Source organism: Heloderma suspectum, chromosome 4 (assembly GCF_057233095.1).
Source record: "Heloderma suspectum isolate Gila_16-S chromosome 4, 16-S_ref, whole genome shotgun sequence".
In the NCBI taxonomy this organism is placed as follows: domain Eukaryota; kingdom Metazoa; phylum Chordata; class Lepidosauria; order Squamata; family Helodermatidae; genus Heloderma; species Heloderma suspectum.
The window spans coordinates 313,813,812-313,837,421 of record NC_139461.1 but is presented as its reverse complement, the minus strand read 5'-3'; the positions used below and the strand labels follow the sequence as shown (position 1 = coordinate 313,837,421).

At 54.2% G+C, this 23,610-nt stretch overlaps 1 protein-coding gene across 1 annotated transcript in view; it reads left to right on the top strand.

Annotated features, from left to right (window-relative positions):
- Positions 1-15,306: 15,306 nt before the first annotated feature.
- VSTM2L (V-set and transmembrane domain containing 2 like) overlaps positions 15,307-23,610 on the top strand; it is a 94,166-nt gene continuing 85,862 nt past the window's right edge. Inside the window, exon 1 of the mRNA XM_084854896.1 lies at positions 15,307-15,647. Coding sequence (XP_084711022.1) covers positions 15,536-15,647 — 112 coding nt within the window. The 5' untranslated portion in view covers positions 15,307-15,535. The remainder of the gene's footprint in view (positions 15,648-23,610) is intronic.

Here is a 23,610-nt window from a genome sequence, read left to right as displayed (position 1 = left end):
GTCCTGCGCTCTCTCCCAGAGTGTGCTCAAGTTCATATTCTTTGCATCGGTGATGCGATCTAGCCATCTCATCCTCTGCCGTCCCCTTCTCCTTTTGCCTTCAATCTTTCCCAGCATCAGGGTCTTTTCCAGGGAGTTTTCTCTTCACATTAGGTGGCCAAAATACTTGAGCTTCAGCTTCAGTATCTGTCCTTCCAATGAGCACTCAGGGTTGGTTTCCTTTAGGATTGACTGATTTGACCTCCTTGCAGTCCAGGGGACTCCTAAGAGTCTTCTCCAGCACTACAGTTCGAAGGCATCAGTTCTTTGGTGCTCAGCCTTCCTTATGGTCCAGCGCTCACAGCCATGCGTTGCTACCAGGAAAACCATAGCTTTGATTAGACGGACCTTTGTCAGCAAGGTGATGTCTCTGCTTCTTGCTATGCTGTCTAGGTTTGCCATAGCTTTCCTCCCAAGGAGCAAGCGTCTTTTAATTTCATGGCTACAGTCACTGTCTGCAGTGATCTTGGAGCCCAAGAAAGTAAAATCTGTCACTGCTTCCATTTCTTCCCCTTCCATATGCCAGGAAGTGATGGGGCCAGATGCCATGATCTTAGTTTTTTTAATGTTGAGTTTCAAACCAGCTTTTGCACTCTCCACTTTCACAGTCCCACAATCCTCAGCCAGCATGGCCATTGGTGTTCAAGTGCCCTGAGGACCTAGGCAGCCCAAAGCCTGCACCACTGCCTCTCCCCAGCTATCCAAGCTCTGAAGTCAGGGACAGAGAGCTGCTACAAAGCCGGGCTTTCATTCACATGGGCGTGCAAATCACATCCAGGTAAAGCAAACACACACCTGAATGATCTTTTGGCATTGAACTCTGGGCACTTAGGAAAACCTGATACACCCCCCGCCCCGCCCCAAGCTGAGAGTCAGAGACCACAACAAGGTCCTTGAAAGCAATTCTTTGATTTATTAAAGAGGAATTTAAAATGAAGTAAAATCACTCATCAGGGCAATTAGAACTAGACATACATTTGGGGAATTAGAATAATACATTAACACTCAGAAAGTTAAAGACAAGCATTTAAAGTCAACAGTGAAGTATACTGGCATGCATAGAAAATCGTGTGTGTGTGTGTGTGTGTGTGTGTGGTGTAGCTGATCATGGAGGATGGGAGAGAAGGTGGGTGGAGGGAGAAGGAACTTTCTGCTTGATATTTTTGAATGGGAGAGTAACAGACTGTTTGGGGGGATGGTGAGAGAGTTTTAGAGCAAATGCAGGGTTTGGGGAGAAAATGGAAGGAGAAAGAGCTAAAGCCTAGGAGTTTTGGAGTTTGGTATTGGATGGAATATTAGGGAAAGGGAAGAAAAGAGAGGAGGAGAATAGAAGATGATGCAAAGATTTACCTCTCCTTATCTGCTGACTTGTGGAATGATAAGAAGCTCTGTTGAGTTCCTTCTCTGGGAAAAACGGAGAGAAAGAGGGGAGGAAGGGGGATTGCTCTTCTTAGCAGAAAGGATGGAAGGAGTCCTCTTTTATTCTCTCCCTTGCTGCTGTGTTCTATGAATTCGGGTTGCTGTTTTTATCCTTTTTCTTTCAGGATGTAGTAATCAGAATAAAATGAAATAAGTCTTTCTTCCAAAGATTACTCATGGATGTTGGAAAAGGATTTTTAGGTGTCAGACATTAAGGGAAGAAAGAAGATAATGGGATTCTCTTTCTTTCCTGATGTGTGGAAAAGATGGGAGTTGATGGGTGCATATTTCTGGCTTTCACAGCTCCAGGTGAGTAAGATAGCCAGGGGGATTTTGGTGATGGTCTTAAACAAAGGTGATCCAAGAGTCATGTAGGCAAGCTTGCTTACACAATACTGAATTTTCAGGGTCTTACAGCTTTAAATGGCATTGAATTCTTTATTTTCCCTTCTATTTGGCTTAAACAGGAAGGCTAGAAATCAGCATAAAATATTTTCATGGTGGGGGCTTCTGTGGCTGTTGTCCTGAGGCGAGACCTGAATTTTTTGCAAGTGTTAACACAGAGGAATCAAGGCAATCAGAGCACAATGGCTGTCCAGCAAGTTTATGCAAGAAGTCTGCATCTCCTCTTGGGTTGTGCAAGGCCTTAACATCCTATGGGACCTGTTTTTCTGCCCTTCTCCAAGTCCAAAAAACCCTAGTCCCCCATCCAGATACAGGCTACCTTTTCCCAGATCAGCAGAATTTGGGGGTACGTCATAACAGAACAGTGCTGTAAAGGTAATGGGTACCCCCAGTTTCCAGGGACCATGTTTTCTGCTACCCTCGTGGAAGGAGGAGGGTCAGAAGATCAGAAGGACGAAGGAGGAAGATCAGAAACCACCTTTCTCTGTCAGTGGTTTTAATAACTTGAAGACGGATCAAGAAAGCAGAGAAGGATTTTCCACTCACTGCTCACCTAGCTCTCCCATTATAGCAAGGTGTGCAAGGGAGGAATGGGAGCAGGGGTCAGGCGCTGCATCAGAAGGGGATGTGTTGGGAACTGTTTTATGCAAGTCTACATTTATGGAAAGCCTTATCCAGGTGCTGCGGAATGAGGGGATTCCATGGGGTCCCCGACCTCCAAACAAAGTTTTCTTGGAGTTCATTATGCCTCTTGTGTGAAGCTTGAATGTCCTACTCTTCTGCGCTAGTGCTGCCAAATTCCCAGGTCTGAGGCTTTCCTGCCACTCTGTGTGGACTTCAGAATATATGTGACTCTAAGCAACGAAGTACGTACACGCACGCATACAAGGAGAATGCAGGAGTGTGTTTGAATGACACGAGCTACATGCACACCGTGTTAAAAAAACAGTCTGGCCCAGCAGAGTTTCTTGGGTCCTACCAAGCTACATTTTCTGGATACAGACTGTCAGGATGTAGGGTGGCCACAAATGACTCGCCAAAGAAGAGGACAAAAGACAGTGCCAATTGCGTAACATTTGCATATGGTCATTTATAGGTGTGGGTGCACATTTAGAAACTGTTATGACAATGTAAATAGAAATGCAGCACGTCTCCCCATGGTCCAGAAGACTCTGCCCACGTGAGCTCTGCACTGGCCTGCTCAGTCTGCTGCCCAGGGGCTACCTGGAGATGGACAAGCATTCCCATGGTTCTTATTGGACAGGATAGCCCTTCAAATAGAGGAGTGCTTCAAACAGAGGATGCTCCTCTGGCAGCCCTCCAAATACATGACTGACCACTGTAAAGGAGGCCACCTGGCCAGCCAGAGATGGGAGGATGTAACACAGGGGAACTCTTTTTAGTGCTGACCCCAGCTTGCTGCAGTGCGTAATGATCTGACCCTCACCATGGGATGGCAAGGAGAGCAATGGCTCAACAGAGGCTGGGGGATGTTGACCTGGTGTTGAATGGGGTACAGCTACCCTTGAAAGACCAGGTCCGCAGCCTGGGGGTCATTTTGGACTCCCAGCTGTCCATGGAGGCTCAGGTGTCAGCTGTGAGCCGGACAGCGCTGTATCAACTCCATCTGATATGGCGGCTGCGCCCCTACCTTCCCGACCATCTGCTCCCATCGGTAGTACATGCCCTGGTCTCCTCTTGTTTAGACTACTGTAATGCGCTCTACGTGGGGTTACCCTTGAAGACGGTTCGGAAACTGCAGCTGGTACAGAACGCGGCGGCTCGCCTGATTAAAGGCAGCCGCCGGCGAGATCACATCACTCCAGTGCTGAAGGAGTTGCACTGGTTACCAGTTGTTTTCCGGGCCAAATTCAAGGTGTTGGTTTTGACCTTTAAAACCCTATATGGTTCCGGCCCAGCCTATCTTAAGGAGCGCCTCCAGCAACACCAGACAGGCTGCTTAACAAGATCAGCCTCGGATGGCCTTCTCTCTGTCCCATCAGCCAGGACAGCTAGACTGGTGGGGACGAGGGAGAGGGCCTTCTCTGTGGTGGCCCCCACTCTGTGGAACTCCCTCCCTAGGGAACTCCGTCATGCCCCCTCTTTAATGAGCTTCCGTCGTGCATTAAAAACGTGGTTGTTCAGGCAGGCATTTGGGGTGGGTTAGGGTATTTTTTTAAAAAAAATTTTATGGTAAAATTTTATTGTTTTAAATTGTTTATGGTGGGTTGTACATCGCCCAGAGTGGCTGGGTGACCAGCCAGATGGGCGATTAATAAATTTAATAAATAAATAAATAAACAGAAGGCCAGCAAGGTGGGCGAGGAAAGGACACACTGCACACCAGAGGGGAGGTGTCCGAAAAACCTCCCCTCCCGCACACACAAAGCACAGATTTCCCGAAGTGGATTCCACTGGCAAGCCCTTTCCCCTGGGCCCTGGTGCCTGGAGCCGGTGGATTGGCCAGGCCTGCTATGGCAGACGGCGGGGCGGAGTGGAGCCTGCGAAGGCCTTGCGGCAGCCAAACCACACAGCTTTGCCATGATCTTATTCCAGTGTGTAAATACTGTGCTTTCTGTTGCAAGAGGGAGGGGAGCGTGCTGAGCCCTGCCCACCTCTCCGAAGTGCCCACATGAGGACGAGGCAGGAGCTGGCTTTGCATAGATTATTGCTCCTCGCGGGTGGAGGGTAGGTGTGGAAGCCCTCAAATCTTGTATTAGAGACGATTAAGCTTTGATTGTATTGTATTCTCTTATGAAGGGGGACTCGGCAAAGCAGTGATTTGCGATGCACTTCTTGCACTTTGCGGGGGGACAAATTCCTTTCCCTCAATATGTTGCGTGCATAATGTATGCAAACAGCCTTGGCAAATGCAGCATTTATGGGTTCACACCATTTATATTTCATGGGCTACACTCTTACATTTTACTTTCCCCTATTAACAGAGAGAGATTAGACCACTTAACCAGAAAATCAGGGAGAGGAATAAATGCATTTTAATAACGATCAATGCCTATTCCATCCCTAAATAGGGGGACAGGGAGGAAATGGGTTTAGGGATTTATTCTGACCTTTCTGAAAGCCGCATCCTTCAAGCTCAGTGAGCATGTACTGCATCACAGAAGTCAGGAATGGACAAGGCCCCGGAGATCTCTCAGTCCAGCCTCCCTTTTCACTGGCCCAGGAAATTAGCACTGGAGACTGCTGCATCTAGCCAAACAGAAGTTATAAGCTGGAATCACATAAGCACAATGGAAGGTTTGCTTGATGGCTGTTTATCTTCCTACAGCAACCCTTTCCAATAGTTTGGGATGTTTAGAGGGACTCACCCTTTGCTTGGATGATGTTGTGTCCTTGTATGTATGGATTAGACAAATTCAGGGAGGACAGGTCTACAAATGGATATTAGCTATGACTGGCAAAGGAGAACAAAAAACCAAAGGAGAGAAGGCACAAATAATAAGGGGGGAGAGAACTAGGGAGCTTAAATGCTGGGGGTGCCCAGAAATGTCTTATTGGCCTGTCCTGGTACACTGCTCTTGGGCATCTGAAGGTCTCTGGCTGCCTCCCCCAACCTGGCACCCTCCAGAGGTGTTGGATTCCAACTCCCATGTGATAGCTGGGGATTGTGGGAGTTGGCATCCAACACCTGTGGAGGGCGCCAGGTTGGGAAGGCTGGTCTACGGCTACTCCAGCATCAGGAGCTGCTCTCCATCCCTGGGCAGCGTAGGCAGACGACTGTACTCGGGGCCGGCCCAGGCTTTCTGCTGCCCGAGGCAAGAACAAGGCGGTGTCCCCTCCCATTCCATGCATGAAAGCCGACTGGACAGGCAGTTGAGCCTTCCTTCCATGCGGGCCGTGGGGCAACATCCTCCGCTGCACACGAGGCAGCGGGCTCGCCTCAGAGGTGCAGCACAGGCTGCAGGGCACTCACCGCTCCGTCCTCCAGCCCCTTGCCGCTGCCCCCCAGCCTCTGCTGCCTGGGGTGACTGCCTCCCTCCACTCGATGGTAGGGCCGGCCCCATCTGCACTGCTCTGGAACATCCTTTGGGATTCACTGGCAGCCCCTGTGACACCTCTTGTGGCACTGGGCAACTCTCGGCAGAGCAGACTGCCTGTCTCAGCCTGTCTCAGCTGGCCCCGAGGACCCGTGTAGGATGGGCCCTGCCGGGGCGCTGCGACTCTCCCTGTGTCTCTGCTAAATAGTAGCTCCTAAGTGATGCATTTTACATCTGGCAGCAGGAAAGGGGCAGCTGCAATTAGCTATAACTATTTCATTTTAGTCAAGTGTCCCATTATAATTTGCATTTCACCTTTTAATTGCATTGTGGAGAACGGGAGCCGGCTGCCCACCAGTTGCAGTGAGTGAAATATGCAGAGGCTATAAAAAGCTAATGCCAGGAGAGACCTGGTGTACTTCATAGAAAGGTTTTATTTACTGATGTAAAAGCTAATCGGCTTCTGTGTCCAGGCCAACCTTGTGTTTGCTCCCTCACTTTTAGCTGGGTGAGCACCTCTTCCTGGGTGCTGGAGCAGGTGTGGGCAGAGTTGCAGTGTGGGGGTGGGAGGTACTCCCCTCATTCAAAGCCTCCCCTCATTCACTAATAACTGGGAGGTAGGTGCACAACTTACCAGCCTAGCCCAGATCCACCTGAGCAGTCCAGACCGTGGTGTGTCCCAAGCAGAGAGCATGTGTGCGGCATAATAGTCTTCCCAAGCAAGCTAGAGGAACGACTGCACCTGAGCCACCTACATTCTGCGGGGCCTCGGGGCTGCTCAGGTCTTCACAAAAGAGCCATCTCTAAAAAAGGACATGAAATCTGTATATTATCACTTTGCATGTACATCTCAAACAAAAGTAAGACCCCAACCCCATCAGAATGTTGATCATTCTGGAATCAGAAACCACATGCTTTCTGTGGATGTTTTTACTGTGTCCTTGCTGCATCACTCTCTGTTGCAGTTACAGGCACTACAGCAAGGCGCATGAGCAGCAAAGAACAGAACTAGGCCCCACGCTGCTGGGGGAGGCGATCTCCCCACTCCACCTTCCACTGCAGGCCAATGGCTAATCTGGCCTGAGGCAAAAGTCTGTCCCAATATCAAAACAGAGTTCTAGCCAGGCTTTGGAAACAAGCAAAATTCACCCATTGTATCTCCCCAAAGGAAAGTGCGGATCAGAGGACAGCTCGTGGCCAGAAAACAGCCACAGCAGAGAGTGAGGCACATTCTAGCAGATTGATTTCCATGCCTTTAAGCATAACTGTGCTGGACAGTGGCCCTTTTCACTACCAGCTATGCTAGCCCAGGGGCTTCAGTGGGCAGCAGGCAGGGAATAAAGGATCTGGGGGCAGAGGCAGTGGAGCCCCCCTAACATTGGGACACCACATTGTGAAGCTGCCCCCAGCTTGCCTCAACACAGCACGTGACGGTCCCATAACATTTCCCCAGCTGCCTGTCCGGCAAACACGGCGTTGCTCAGTGCATGTCGCCAGAAAGTGGATGCTTTATCTGTGGTTACAGTTTTAGGTGTGCTGGCTAACTTCACCCACAGCCTTGGACTTCTTCCTCCTCTTCTTCTCAGGGTTCTGAGTTCTGGCATCCAGGAAGGGGTTTGTCTCTTCCTCTGGTGCCTTCCCACCTGGGACGCAGTGTCTGCCAGGCGGCCTCCCACCACCCCTGGCTCCAGGCTTGACCCTGATGCTGGCAGAAGTCTCCTTTCTTAACCTTCCAGCAATACCAGCGCCCATACTTGAGGGCTGTCCCCACTTTTCCTCCTTCCTCCTCTCCCCCCCTGCTATTGTCCCCTTTCCCTGCCCTGCCCCCCTCATTCTAGCCTGGAGCCATTGGCCTGACCTGGTCTTGGCCTCCTCTGTCCTGGCCTCCCTTTGATGATCCAGCCATTCCAGGCCCATCATGACCCCTGGCAACAGTTCTTTTTGCTCCACTCCACCCTTTGCTCACACCTCCGCCATGGGGCTTCTAAGCAGCCCTTTTCCCCCTAGGGGGGCCATGTGTCCTACGCTACAAGTGGCATTGGAAGGGCTGTCCAGTCCAAGCCTCATTTAAAAGCAAGGACGCCTAAGAAGGGAGAATAGTGCAGAGTTAAACTGTGGAATTTGCTACCACAAGATGTGGTGATGGCCACCAATTTGGATGGCTTTAAAAGGAGATTGCACAAATTCCTGGAGGAGGCTATCAGAGGCTACTAGTCCTGATGGCTATGTGCTACCTCCAGGACCAGAAGCAGTGAGCCTATGTACACTGGTTGCTGGGGAACATGGGCAGGAGGGTGGTGTTGCACTTGTGTCCTACTTGTGGGTTTTCCATGGGCCCCTGGTTGGCCAAGGTGTGGACGGAATGCTGGATGAGATGGACCTTGGTCTGATCCAGCAGGGCTCTTCTTATGTTCTCAACAGCAGGGGACTTGAACATATCCATCTAGAGTGGCCACATAGATTGCCCCCAAAGAGGACATGCATCATCAAAAAAATAGGAGAAAAGAGGACAGTTATTTGCATAACATTTGCATATTTATTTATTTATTTATTGCATTTATATCCCGCCTTTTTTCCTCTTGCAAGGAACCCAAGGCGGCTTACATTATCCTCTTCCTCCTCTCCATTTTATCCTCACAACAACAACCCTGTGAGGTAGGTTCGGCTGAGAGTCTGTGACTGGCCCAAAGTCACCCAGTGAGCTTCCATGGCTGAGTGGGGACTAGAGCCCGACATTAATATATATAAATTAATATAAATTTATATTTATAGATATAAATAAATGCTAATTTATATCTATAGATGCCAATTTATAAATTGTTACTATAGTTTAAATAGAAATATAATACATTTCACCTTAGAGGGGAAAACTGTTGACTAGGTGACCGGTGTACCCACCTGTTCAGTCTGCTGCCCAGGTGCTGGACAACTTCAAGGCCGATCTCCTCCTCTTGACGGCTCTTTATCTTTACACCACAGTTGGACAGGAGAGCTCTTCAGCTAGAGGACACTGTCAAAACAGACCTCAGGCATCTTTTCCAGTAGAGGATTATCCTACATAGAAAGAGGACACATGGCAACCTTATAACCCATCCACAGTTGGACCTGGTCACAGGTCTGGGAATGGTCTGGGAATCTCCCATATGACTTGCAGCCATGGTATTGTGTCAGGGGGTGGATCACTTCTTTGTTGGCTGCATTGCCCACCATCCTGATCTTAAAAATAAGTCCCCCTCCTGCCTGTCATGGCATTGGGCTGGTGGGCACGTTCAAGTGCCCGTTTCGTCCTCCTCCTTGCTTTAAAAAAAAAACTGCTTTGTTGCATTTACACAGCAGTTCCATTCCTGCACTGAGCAGGGGGTTGGACTCGATGGCCTTGTAGGCCCCTTCCAACCCTACTATTCTATGAGTCTGTGATTCTATGATTTGTCTTTTCTCAGAGGCTTTTAGTGCTGATGTGCTGGTGAGGCAACTCAGCAACCACACACCCGGCCCCTGGAAAACGAGAGCTGCTCAGAGGTGCAGGTGCTGTTCCATGCACTCAGGCAGGCACCGCCACCGTGTCCTGGCCCAAGAGCAAAAAAATGCATGACTTTCATGGCATTTTGCCCCATCAGATGATGCTCAAAGGGTAACACCCAGTTTAAGTTGAACAACTTACTAAATTTTACTCAATAAACTAAAATTAAATTAATGTTTATTTTCTTTTACAGAGCAATCCTATAGTCACATTAGACCAAGGAGGGAGACACTCTGCCGCTGTGCAGGGGACATGGCTGGCCACCATGTTCTATGTGAGCTCAGACTAGAAGGGGAGGGGAAGTGAAAAACGCCTCTCCCCAAATTACAAAAAACTGCATTAAAATGACAGACACATGGACAGCATCCCTTGTAACACCACCAGTGTCCACTGTTCAGGGACTGCATCAGCTCACACATGTGGGAAGAGGGCTAATAAACTCACCATGGCAAGGACACACGGCAAGAGAATACTCAGCACCACAGCCCACACAAGGCAGAGAACAATGCCGCAGCGCTCCCACTGTATGCGCTCCAGTGGCACAGGAAGCAATGCTGCCACTGCTGAGAGTCCACCAGTGTCCACCCAGCCTGTGGGCCAAGCCCCTTTGGGCTGCTCAGAAGCATAGCTTTGGAGCATGCACAACATGCCAAGGGAAGGAAGGAGAAGCTCTGCAGCCCACCAGTCACACAGTTCCCTTGGCAGGAGGCCAGCAAAGAGCCCGCATGGCCCTCGTGGGACAAGGCTCCAAGACCCACCCAGGGAGGGAAATGCCATTTGCCAGGCAGCCAAAGGGAAGGGCCAGACACACAGGGACAGCAGCAGGCTACGGTGGCTCACTGCACAGGGCACGGGGCTGGGAAGCAGAAGGAGCTCAAAGCCCAAAGGGGAAGGGAAAATGCATCCCCTCCCCTTTGCACACCTGGCCAAAAAAAGTCATGTTGGGGGTGAAAGGGAGGGAGCCAGGACTCAGAGCCACACTGTGAACTACACGGAGCACAGCAAGAGACAAGCCAGGATCAGGTACGTTGCGGGACACCTGCCTCCCCCACACCACGCCACCCCCAGCCTCCATCACAGACATCAGGAGCACGGGGCCTGCAGGGGATACTTTGCCAGGTGGAAGACATTTTATATGCAGGAGGGCGCAGGAGGGAATCCGGGGCACACCCCACACTGCAAGGGGTGGGAAGCAGCTCTTGCATGCAGGCTGTGTCCTGGCACTCCCAGGTGGAGCGGGTGGGGTTCGGCATAGTGCTTGTGTCTGGAGTCCCGAGGCGAGGTACCTGTTAGGCTGCTAGGCAGAGAAGTGCTAGCAATGTGCTGGGGTTCCTCTGTCCCTTCTGGAGCCAGCTGTTTGCAAGGTACCCGTTCTCCAGTTCCTCACCCACAGAGCCCACCCCGCCCACGCTGCCTTGTGTACCGGTCTCCTCAGGCCACGCAGCCTAGTCTGGCTGGCTGTGGAAGGCCCTCCTCTTGGAGGCCCAACGGGCGCAGACATCGGTCTCATTTCGGCGCCAAGTAAAAACACGGCTTTTTACCAAAGCCTTTGAGGGCTAAATATGTTCCCTAAAGTAGCACACTGCTTTAACTGTTTTATTGTTTTAGATTTTAATTGGTATACATTTGTTTGTGGTTTAATATGCTATTAACTGCTTAAATTATTTATTGTTTTATACTGTTTAGATTGAGTCTATCTGTACGCCTCCCTGAGATCTTAATGATACAGAGTGGGATACAAACAAACAAACAAACAAACATTATCTGAGTTATGGTCTCCCTGTGTGACGTGTATAAACTGGGTGTGGTGCGGTGTGGCCGGGTCTCCAAGGGTGATGCCCCCTGCAGGTCTGGAGCATTGCGGTATCCAGGGTAGAGGCAATGCTGTTGCCTGATGGTGTCCACGGTTTGGTCCAATGTCCTTTATATACCCCCTGCTCTGCTGTGGTTCCCCTGGAATCTCCAGAGCACTTCCTGAGAGTGACTCCAGGGCCTCCGCCTGGTCCCTGCAGACACATTGGACTGCAGCCCCCATCTGAGAAACCACCACATGACTGGTGGTTGGGGCAGGGGGGCAGGGCACTTTCGTGAACCCAAGAGGGGCAGATGGGGACCTCAGGGGGTCTGTGTCTGGCCCCAGGGGCTGAGGCTCTGAGCAACCAAAATGTTCACGGGGCTGGAGCAAGGCCCTTGTGAGGGAAGGTGGCAACGTCAGGGACTGTTCAGCTTCGAGAAAAGGCGGGGGAAGGGAGGCGTGACAGCGGTGTGCAGAATATGCCTGGTGTGGAGAAAGTGGAGAGGGAGACATTTTTCTCCCTCTCTCACAATATTAATATCATACAGCCAAACATAATGCATTGGGGGTTGGAATCGATGGTCTTGTAGGCCCCTTCTAACCCTACTATTTTATGATCCAAACCCTATATCATCATCATCATTAACTGTATTATTAACTGTATTATTATTACATTTATATCCTGCCTTTTTTTCCTCTAGCAAGGACCCCAAGGTGGCTTACACAGTTCTCCTCCTCTCCATTTTATCCTCACAACAACCCTGTGAGGTAGGTTAGGTTGAGAATCAGTGACCGGCCCAAAGTCACCCATTGAGCTTCATGGCTGAGTGGGGACTAGAGCCTGGAGCTCCACAATCCCAGTCCTACCCTCTAACTGCTGTCCCACACTATCAGTGGTGTGTGCACCACCATGATGAAGCAGGTGGGAACTCTTTGGGGGTGGGGATGTGGAAAGCCCTGAGCTTTCTTCAAACACTGTCCAAGAAATCTTGGAAACAATGAATCAATGATTGTTCAAGGTGTGTGCTGCTAATAGTGCGTTCGGGAAGCCGCATCCCTTTCATCCCACCTGGTTTCCACGATCACCTGCCTCTCCTTCCTGCACGGGTGCAGTACAAGTGGAAGATGATGACTTGCATCACAGGAAAAGTCACTGCTTCCATTTAGAGACAGGCTTCAACTTTTGCATTCACCAATTGCCTGGATAAGCTCTGGCAGTGCATGTTTAAAGGTCTAATCTCATGGCCTGCTTTGCTTGTTGTTAAGAGCCAATGCATTTAAGAAGGTTTCCCATGAATCAGTGCTGCTGCTGTTGCTGCTGTGCCCCCCCCCCCCGCCACCTCACTCTCTGGCAGTGATGGATGAGCCAAAGGGAGCCATTTAGACGGTTCCACATACAGCCCCAACCCACACAGTGAATGATTTCCAATGCCGGCTTTAATTTATTTTTAAATGAAATTTGCTATTGATTCTGGATTAAAAGAACAAATCTTAGAGCAGTTACTCCTGACAGCACTGTGAAAGAAGCCAGGGGGACTTTCCCTGTGGTGGAACATGGCTCTTTACCTGGACATGGAAAAAACCAACATTGAAATGCAAGGCGGGTGATAATTAATCCTATGTCTCCTTTTTCCAGATTAAAAAATGGGGCAAATACCAGGATCTTCCCTAGAGTCCAGAGTCTGAGAGATCAAGGTGAGAAAAAAAGAAGAGCCGGGGGCCTGTGGCTGCAGATGCCATCCCTGTTTCATGTACCGCTGTGTGTGGCATGGGGTGAGGGGATAGAGTTCAGTGGCAGCAAAAAAGCAGCGCATTCTCTGTGTCCAGAAAGGTTAGGGTTGGTAGCTCCACTCTCAAGAAGCTGTCAGGGAAGTCCTAAGAACAGGAGGTGCTTCTCAATCTCATGCTAGGAAAGTGGCACATCTTAGTCACAGACCCACACAGACCCACAGATTCACCAGCTGCAGTGGGAGCCCACATGTATCAGGAAGGGCTTTGCATAGTCAGTGGGGCAGCAGGGAAGACAAGCAGTGGGCCAGGTGGGGCCATCAAGGAGATTATCTAGGATGGTTAAAACAAACTGGGAGAATGGGCATACAAATGGCAAATGAGGGTCAGTGTAAGCAAGTGTAAAGTGAAGCACATTGGGGCAAAAAATCCCAACTTCAGGTATAGCCTGATGGGATCTGAGCTAGCAGTGACTGACCAAGAAAGAGATCTTGGGGTTGTGGTGGACAGCTCGATGAAGATGTTGACCTAGTGTGCAGCTGCTGTGAAAAAGTAGTGTGCAGCTGCTGTGCAGTATCATGCTAGGCATAATTAGGAAAGGAATTTAAAATAAAGCTGCCAAGATCGTACTGCCCTTGTACAAATCTATGGTGTGACCACACTTGGAATACTGTCTACAGTTCTGACCCTGCACCTAAAAAAGGATATTGCCAACAGGAAAAGATGAAGAAAAGTGCAACTAAAATGATCAAGGGGCTGGAGCAACTCTGTTATGAGGAAAGATTACCATATCTGGGACTGTTTAGCTTAGAGAAAAGATGAGTAAGGGGAAACATGATAGAGGTGCACAACATTCTGCATGGTATGGATAGGGAGACATTTTTCTCCCTCCCTGTAATACTAGAACCCAGTGGGGTAACCCCTGAAGCGGATTGGTGGGAGATTCAGGACAAAGGAAAGGAAGGGCTTCTCCACACGGCGCAGAGTCAAACTGTGGAATTCGCTACCACAGGATGCAGTGATGGCCACCAGTCTGGATGGCCTTAAGAGGGGGCTGGACAAATTCCTGGAGAAGGCCATCGATGGCTACTAGCCCGGATGGCTCTATGCTGCCTCCAGCATCAGAGGCAGTGAGCGGCAGGGTGCTATCGCACTCATGCCCTCCTTGTGGGTTCCTGTGGGCAGCTGGTGGCCTGATCCAGCAGGGCTCTGCTGACGTGCTTTCGTTGGCACACAAGGCAGCCACCACCTGCAGGGACCCCTCCGATGGCCTCCAGCGCATCCGCCTGACAGGTGGCACCGGCCCGGAGGAGCGCAGGCCCGGGAAGGGCTGCCCGCGGCGGGCGGAGGCGAGGTCTCCGCAGCGGTGATGACCCGCGCGGGGGACTGCCGCGCGCCTGGCCGGGAGGGAGGACGGGGCGCTGCCCCGACTCCGGTGCTGCAGCCGCGGGAACTGAAAGGGCCGGTCCGTCTAGCGCCTGGCTTCGGAAGAGCTCCGCGGGCCGGCGCCGAGCGGGCTGGAGCGGGGCCACCATTGGCTTCGGCCTACCACGGCCTCCCCCGACCTGGCGCCCTCCAGATGTGTCGGACTGCGACTCCCATAACCTGGCTGGGGGTTATGGGAGTCGCAGTCCGACACATCTGGAGGGCACCAGGTTGGGAAGGGGCTGGCCTAGTCCGAGCGCCCGCTGCTCTGGCAGAGGTAAAATGGGGTCTCCTTGTGAGCAACGGGCTATTTCCAAAGGGCAGGGGATTGGGGGACCCGAGTCCCCCCGCTGCAGGCACAAGTGCACACCCGGAGGGGTGCGGAGCTCTGCGCCTCGTCCCCCGGCAGGCGCCCGCCCGTCCCCCCGGAGGGCCGCGCAATAAATAATCGACGACGATCAGCGCACGCGGGGTCCAGTCCACTCTCCCGGCTGCGCTCCCGCAGGATCCGCTCTTCCGCGGCCGGGGTGCTGGCGGGTGCCTGGGGCGGGGGCGGCTCAGCCCCCCCCACACACACACACGCACGCACCAGGTCGAGGTTCAGGCCAACGCCCTGAGCCGGCCCAGGCCCCGGGAAGGAGGGCGGGCCGGGCCGGGGGGCGAAGGTGCCTCTGGGCGCCCTCCCTGCCCGCTGAGCAGGCCCCGCGCCCGCCAGCAGCAAGGCCGCCCGCCCGGCCGCTCTCGGGGCCGGGGGGCCGGGGCAGACCGCGAGAGGGGCGCGCGCTGCGGCCCGGCGCCGCCCGGCGCGGGTCCCAGCCGGAGCGAGGCGCCCGCCGTGCCCCGCGCTGGGGGCTCCGCGCCCCCCGAAACCCAGCTCCTCTCCCGCGCCAAGGCGCAGCGTCGCCGGGCCCCGCCGGCGGGCCCCGCCGCCGCCCCGCGCCCGCCCGGCGGCCCTCGGAGAAACTTCGACGATCAATCAAGCCCCGCTCGGATCCCTCCGCCGGACGGGAGAGGGCGGAGGAGAGCCGCCGCGCGCAGCGGCGCCCTCCGCCGTGGGGAAGAGTCCCGCAGTCTCCGGCTGGCAAAGCGGGGCCGCGAGGCGGGCGGCGCGGCGCGGGACGGGACGGGGCGCGGCGCGGCGCGGCGGGGCCGCCGGCGGGGGCTTCTCGCCTCCCTGATGTGAGACGGCCGGCGGACGGGAGCAAGATGGGCTGCGCCTTCGGCCTGACCCTGGCCCTTTGCCACTCCGTGGGGCTCTACCTGCAGCTCGGCGCCTCCTCGCGCCCCCCGCAGTGGGAGAACCAGATCTCGGGCAACGGTGAGTGGGGGGGGCAGGGAAAAGCGGGAGCCGCAGGGCGGGGCGGGTCGTGTGCCGCCGCCCCCCGGACGAGCGGCGCAGCATCCCGGCGCTCCGCTGAGCCATCCCGTAGCCCGGGTTTCTCCCCCGGCCCGCGGGGGGTCGCGGGGTCGTGGAGGGCAGAGCCGCCCCCGCCCCCGCCCCGCATTGCCCGCGGCTGGCGTGAGAGGCTCGGACGGGGCGGCGCCGGGGGCCGCCGGGTGCAGGGCGCCGAGGAGGGGCCCCGTCCTGGGGCGCCCCCTGCTGGGGGGCAGAATCGCGCCTCGCTAGAAGCGGCCTCGGGGAGAGCGCGGGCGCGATCCGGCGATGCGGGCAGCGTGGACGCGGTCTCCCGAGGAAGCCCCGTTTCCTTGTCCTTCTCTCTGCGCAGCCCGTTTCAGTCGCCCGGGCGCTACCTGCGGCTTCCCAGGTGCGGGCTGGGCAGTGGCGGCGGGAGGGCTTGTTTTGGCATTGCTTTCCTCAGTTCCTGGGGCGTCCATGATTGGGGGGAAGGGGCACCCCGCATGGATTGTTCCTAAGCAGCAAAGCGGTGCGGTTTGGGGTGTTGAGAGACAGTTTCTCCTCTGCCAAGGAAAGGAGGCAGACTCCGAACTCGCAGTTCTGTGCCGGAGTCGGGGAGGAGGCAAGGGGCGCTCAGTTTAGAAAGGGGACCCGTGGGATGGGTGGGCTTTTCCGTGGTATTCCCCCATGTTTGGAAGGAAGGTTGGGGGTCCTGTTATGTTAAAGCCCGCTCCCCAGGCAAGCCACCCTCCTATTGTGCAGAAACTGTGAGGTGGCCAGAGTTGCATGGGTGGTGGCAGGGGCAACGTGTCCCCAGTATTGCGCGGTGCAGAGGGGCAAGGGTGCTGTGCCAGACACTGTTGTTGTGGCTTCACCGCACATGCAAAGGTGGGCGCATGGGCAAAAGAGAATTCATACTGTCACTGGCAGGCTTTTTCAAACAGTTGGAGTTCCTCTGTAGTGCTGTGCGGCGTCCTTCTTTTCCCTCTGCCCTCTTGGTTCCCCAGCTCTGAGGTTGCTCCTGAGTAGCTCTTGCCCTCATTTGGGGGTGGAGGTTGTCCAGTTTTGCGGTTCCCCCAGGCAGGGCTCCGGTGGTGTCAGTGCCTCCATTTGCAGAGCCAGAAACAGGATCAATGAATGCCTGGCTGACCTGACTGGCCAGGCCACTCCACGATTGGGAGAATACCCCCAGTGGATTGTTCCTGAGCAGCCAAGGGGCTGGGCTGGGGGCTAAAGCTGGCAAGAGAGCCTGCCAGTCCTTCTCCCAGAGAAGCCCACCAGGGGACACCCTGGGCTTCCTTCATCGAGGCAGAAGCCAAGTCCTGCATACGTCTCAGATGGCTGCAACAGGATCAAGAACCATGCAAGGCTCTCCAGATGAGACTGATAAATAGCCACCACCCCAATTACCTTCCCTAAAACTCTCAGTTGAGCCATGGGGCAGGGACGTTGGTTCCCTCGCACTTGGCTTCCGGGCTTCCTGAAGGTATTTAGCTGGCCATTCCATTCTTGGAAACAGGGTGCTGGGTTAGATGGATCCTCTGTCTAATCCTGCTGGGATCTTTACAGGAAGGGGGCATCTGCCAAGACAGGGCCAGGGCCAGGTGGGTATATAGACATTGGATGCACAGCTCACTTCCCACAAAGACTTGCCCAAGTCCAACTGCTGCTCAGAAATCTTATGGGACTTTGTCTGTATGAGAATTTTGACATTTTGTGTGTATTCTTATTTTCTAACTCCCCCCAGAGATGGGCTGGGCAGAGGGGGGAGGGGGAAGAGAGGTTAGGGAAGGCTTGAACAGTCAAGTGATGAGAAGGGGGGAACAGGGGCTCCCTGGAACAGGAAGGGGAAGGCAATAGGAAAAGGAATCCAGAGAAGGAGGGGGGATGATGGTGGCAACCAAGTGAACCCCATGAAGCTCAGCATTTTGGAATGGCACTGCTGGGCCACCCCCTGCCCAAATGCAGCCCCTTCCCCCCCTCCATACCTGCTCACTTTCTTCTCCCATCCCCTCCTTCTGGTGAGGGGAGGAGGTGGGTCTGAGTGAGCAACTGGTGGGTCATCCAGCACCGCTCAGCAGGGACCAGAGTTGGCCCAGAAGGTGCTTCTGCTGCTGACCTCCGCTGCAAAACAGAGAAATGGTCGGATGCTCCATGTTCAGCGATGGGGCCTAGGCCAGGCTGTCTCTCTGGCACTGTGGTGTTGTAAATGAAGCCTGGGTGGAGATGGGGGATGGGAAGGATCCCACTGTGCTGTCCCTGAGCAGGCCCCAGCAGGTAACTTCCTGGGTGCACAAACCTTTCCTTGCTCTGCCCAGCACTGCCCTGTCAGCACCCTGCCCTTCCCTCATTCAGATGAGAGAGAGACCCATTGGTTGATTTCTATAAAGCTCCAGGGTTGCCGGACAAAGGCGCTGGGTCAGAGAGAGCTGTTCAGAGCACCGGTGTTGCACAGCATTCGACTGAGAGGAGTTCTGCAGCCACTCACTTAATCACAGCCAAACCCTTTATTAGCAAGGCTGTGAGTAAGTGGCTCGTGTATAATAAGCCGTTTGTGTTCAGCAGGTGAATACCAATTTGATAAAAGTGGTGTGTGCCAGACACTGGTATCAATGACTGTTTAGCAGATCGGAGATTGATCATTTCATTATTGGCTGCTACCGCTTCCTCTGAGCACAGCAAGACAGTGCGGAGGAGGCTGCATGAACTCTCTTGGAAGCTGGGAGAAAAACTATGGAGACGTAGTGGAAGAAGGCGAGGGCAGACAGGAGGCTGACTACAAATTCCACCATCTGCTTGGGCAGCAATCCCCTAGCCAGGCAAAGGCCTGACTCCAGCATTGGAGAAACCCACAGGATGGATTTCCTTGGCCACCCTTCCCACTGTGAGATGACTTTGGGCAGCCACTGTGCCTGTGGAGAGCCATGGAGAAATAGGCTGGGAGGGACCCCGGGAAGCTTTGAGTGTGGCTGGGGAGGGATTGTCCGGACCCACCCAGGCATCATGTTACTTTTGGCTTAGGGAAGGAAGGGCAGGTGCAAGGCAGAAGAAGGCGGGGGCACACGGGAGGGGGGCTGCCTCCCAAAGCAGAGTGTGGGTGGAGGCCCTGGTCGTCATTTCCCTGGTTCCCAACCAGCAGTGGCGGCCGCCGGAGAGAATGCAGGCAGCATTTCTGAGCTGCTGGTGGCCATTTCCCAATATTCTCCCAGTCTTTGTGGTGTGTGTGGGTGTGTGTGGAGTTAACAGCCTGTCAGAGCTCAAGGGGGGCATTGCAAGATAGGGGTTCACTTCATCGGTGGCTGGTACTTGGTTGTCTGTCCGGTCTTATTTCCTTTGCTGCTGGCTAGTTGAGCTGCACTCACATGCCACCGCAAAGAAGAATGGCTGTGGGGCTGAGCAGGCACGCGTAGGAGCAGAAGAGCAGGGGGTTGGACTCGATGGCCTGGTCGGCCCCTTCCAACCCTACTCTTCTATGATTCTATGATTCTAAGAGCACGGAGGCTGAGAGTAGCGCAGAAAGTGCCCACTGCTCTGAGGCCTGTGTGGTTTGCTGCCGAAACAGCTCTGAAGCCACGACGGCAAAGACGCAACGTCCGTCCAGGGTAATGTGGGCGACGGGGAGGTAGCGCGAGTCTGCCGTGCTTTCTCGAGGTGCGCATGCATGGCAGGCGAGGCAGTAACTGGAACTAGAGGCGGCACCAGAGAGGCAGCTGGCCTTTCCCCGAGGAGGGGGACAGCATCGCAGGACAAAAGAGTGAGGTCAGGAGCTCCCAATGGGAAAACCATACACTGAAAGGGGTTTCCAAACACCTTCAGCCCAAAACCTCATGCAAGCTGAACTCCCTTGGTCAAAATGATGCAGTGCTGGAGATCTTGCCCTGGGGATTCAGGCCGTGGGGCCCAGGCCCCTTCCTCTACCCCCGCCCCCCCCGGGGCTGCTTGCAGGCAGAAGGAACCGCTGGCTGGATCACGCTGGCCGGATCACTGCTGCTCCGCAGTGCCACCGCTGCAGATGGCCAAAGAGTGCACTGCAGCTTTCAGACTCGGCAGGCTCAGGTGACCAGAGGAACCAGTATGACCTCCACGAGCCATGTAGAACTGCTGTGCTTTGCTTGGCTCCTCAGTCCAAGGAGTTCACTGTGCTGCCAACATTCAGCTGTTTCCAGCTGCTTGGGCAGGCGGCCCACCTGCCCGAACCGAGCCCACCCTGGAGAGCTGTGCAGTGTTCTCTGCAAACTCCTCAGGACACACACTTCCAACACCGCTCCGTGGCGGCTGGGAGTGGGGGTGCGACGAGGCCCTGCCCCTTGGCACATGTGTCGTGTGGGAAGCATTTGGCTGGCCCCTCCTTGTCCGATCGAAGCAGAGGCAGATCCCGGCACACTCACCAGGGCGGTGAGGGCGGAGGGGGCTGTGCTCTGGGACAGGTTGCCGCAGCCCTCCCCAATAGCCATGATGGGTGGGGGTGGTAGGTGTTGTAGTCCAGCACATCTGGAGAGCACCAGGTTGGGAAAGGCTGGGAGATGGATGTATTGGTTTTATTTATTTACAATATTTATATACCGTTCCACATCAAAGATTCCAGAGCAGTGAACAACAAGATAAAAGAATAAAAACCCATAATTAAAACATTTTAGAAGTTGGCCACATACCACCTCGCAAGGCCCGCTATTAGCACATGCCACATGCATGCCTGACAGATGCCGTTTTCCTGCCTCCTGGGCTGCACATTTTGGAGCTGCACATCACAGTGTCCTTCAAAGAGACCAGCTGCACAGGCAGTGCTAGTTATATGGGGGTTAACATGACAAAGTTGTTATGGTGACCTGGTGACCGTCTTGGCTGTGGGCCTCTGGCACTCAGCAACCTGTTGTGGGAGGCACCACCCTGTCCTCTTTTCTCCACCCCTTGAGACTCTGATCAGAGCCCTTTTCCACGCCAGGTGATTCCCAGCATAGGCAAAGGACTGACTTCAGACACCTTGAACTGAACCCCAGGCCTCACCCTGACCTTCCTCTGGCTTCTTCACTTTTGAAACGTCTTTGCAAACCGCCCAGCATTGCTGGCAAAGGGGTTAGGGCCTCCTTTCTGCCCAAGATGGCTTGCAATCTTGCCGTGAACCAGTAGCCAGCTAGGAACTCTCCCCCACCCCTTCCTTGGGCAGTTGAGTAGACAGAGCCCCCTCCTTTCCCCCTCGTGTTTCTTGCAAGCACAGCTGGTGCATGGGAGCCAGACAGTGACAGAAGCCCGGCAGTGCATTTCTTCTGCCCTGTCCAGCAGCCGGCCTGCAGGGCACATCCCTGGGCCTCTGCCGCTGCCTCTCGACTTTCCGTTCAGGCGAACACCTTCCATTGCAGGCAGTCTGCGAATGCCAGGCTGTGCTATGCCTGCCCGTCTGGCCATCTTCTCTGCCAGAAACATCCCGCCCAAGCCAGGGCCTTGGTAAGCAGCTACAAAAGAGGAGAGCCAAGCGTGTGGCCCTTCTCTTCCGTGGCCTTTGCAAGCGCCATCAACGAACCGCTTGGCGAACCGCTTGGCATGGCAGCTGGACAATTAAGGCCCATGCAGGCCCCTCCTGCTCCCTGTGCAGCGCCACTCTCCTTTGTCTCAGCCACTGTCGATTATTCTGTCCATTATCTCCCTAGAAGCACTTTGCATTCAGCTGGATTTCCTCCAGCTTCCAGTCAGGATTTCTCCCCCCGCCCCCTGTTTTTCTCTCCGGCTGCTCAGACCGGCATTCAGTGCAATTGCTTCTGACCCTGCTGCTCCCTGCGAAATGGGTCTGAACCCTGCCTCTTAGCCTGCTCAGTAAGGCTCGAGTGAGATGGTGGGAACTGGGGTTTGGAGAGCAACACCAATCCATTCCCAGTTCAAAAATTCTCAGAAGATTCGCCACACGCAATGCCAGAGTCCGGGAAAGGAAGGCAGGCTAGCCAGATCCAGCTCAAGAGCCCACCTAGGCTGAGATCCCAACTCATTCTTTTGGGCCCCCATTCCATTAATTAGCACAGACACTCTTGTGCTCGTCATCCACTCCTGTTCATTGGGGGGCGGGGGGGGCAGGCCTCCTGAGGAATTGTGCTGCCTGCCTGCCTGCCTGCCGCTCTTAATGGAACTCAAAACCACAGGCGTCCCTCTGCCTTGTGCCTGGCTGCCTCTGGCTTCAAACCCTCGAGCGTGTGCAGAGCAGCACAGGGCGGCGGCAGGCTCTCTTCCTATGGTGGCTGTCCGCTGCTTCTTGGCCGGGCACAGCAAGGTCTGTCATGCTGGGAAGGCGTCTTTGCCTCGCGGGTCTCTTCCATTGCCATGTTACAGATGAAGAACGGAGGGCAAGAGGCCATGGCAGAGCAGAGCAGAGGGCAGGCAGGACAAGACGGCCTCCATGGACGTCTTCTCTCGGGAGTTGAGCCCAAGCGTCTCACTGCCAGCACGCCACGTGCGAGGTGCCTCAGAGACATGCTACAGCCACAGCAGCCCTCGGTGCCTGGAGCAGGAAAGGGGGAGTTCTTCCAGCCCAAAGCCACGTCACCTCTGGGGGAAGCTCTTGGGGCCACCTGCCAGTGGTGGGCAGGGCCAAAGGCAGAAGGGGTGGGGCCAAAACCACCCACCGCTTTGACGCCAGGCTCTTATTGCAAAGAGCTGGGCTGCAGGAGAGGCATTTCAGCCTTTGGGAGTGATGTGGGGCGGGGGCGGGGAGCTGGGCACAACCCAGGACACCACAAAGCCATCCATGGCGGGACAAAAAGGGGCATGGCCCTCTGGGGAACCCCTACAGGGCCAGATTTGGCCCCCAGGCCGGGGGTTCCCAGCCTCTTGCTTAGAGGATCCAAAGAGTGTGGACTGAAGGGGAAAGACGGAGGGAACGGCCTTATATCAGACTACCAGGCTCTTCACCCATCTAGGCCAGTATGCAGTGCTCTGGCTGGCAGCCGTACTCCAGGGTGGCCTCCAGCAGAAAAGTGTCTTTCCCATCAGCTGCTTCCTGATCCTCCTGATTAGAGACACTGCCAGGGGCTGACCCCAGAACCGTCTCCATGCAAAGGACATTTCTGCCATGGAGCTCTGGGGTGCTTCCAGACAAGGTTTTTATTGTGCAAGCATCCTGCCTTCAGACACTGCCTTTTATGGGTGGTCCAGATGTCATCAGCCTCCATCTGTAATTGTTCCATTATTTCCCACAGCTTCTTCCATCTGTTGATTTCCTACAAAAAAAGTGCCTTAAGGAGGGTAAGGCAGAATAGCTGCACAAGGCCTTTGGATTGTAGCACTAGGCACCCAACCTCCGCCTGGATGCACCTCCAAGCTTACTTTGCACAAGAGCTCATGGGGGCAAGAGCTCATGGGGGCAGTGGAGAGAAAGTGGATGGGAGACATTTTCCTCCCTCTTTCATAATACTAGAACCCAAAGGGGTCATCCCATGAGGGGGATTGGTGGGAGATTCAGGAGAGACAACAAGGACTTGACTTGGATTCCTGCATTGAGCAGGGGGTTGGACTTGATGGTCTTGTGGGCCCCTTCCAACCCTACTTTCCTATTATTCTAAGGGCTTCTTCACACAGCACATAGTTAAACTATCAAATTCACTTCCACAGGATGCAGTGATGGCCACCAATTTGGATGGCTTTCAAAGGAGATTGGACACATTCATGGAGGATAAGGATGTCAATGGCTACCAGTCCTGATGGCTCTATGCTACCTGCAGTATCAGAGGCAGCATGCCTATGTGCCCCAGTTGCTGGGGAACATGGGTGGGAGGGTGCTGTTGTGCTCATGTCCTGCTTGTGGGTTTCCTATTGGGGCAGCTGGTTGGCCACTGTGTGATCAGAATGCTGGACTAGATGGACCCTTGGTCTTATGCTCCTGTGTTCTTTAGAATGTGGAAATGGTAGGTCAGCTGCATGGAGAAGATACCAGTGGAGGCTG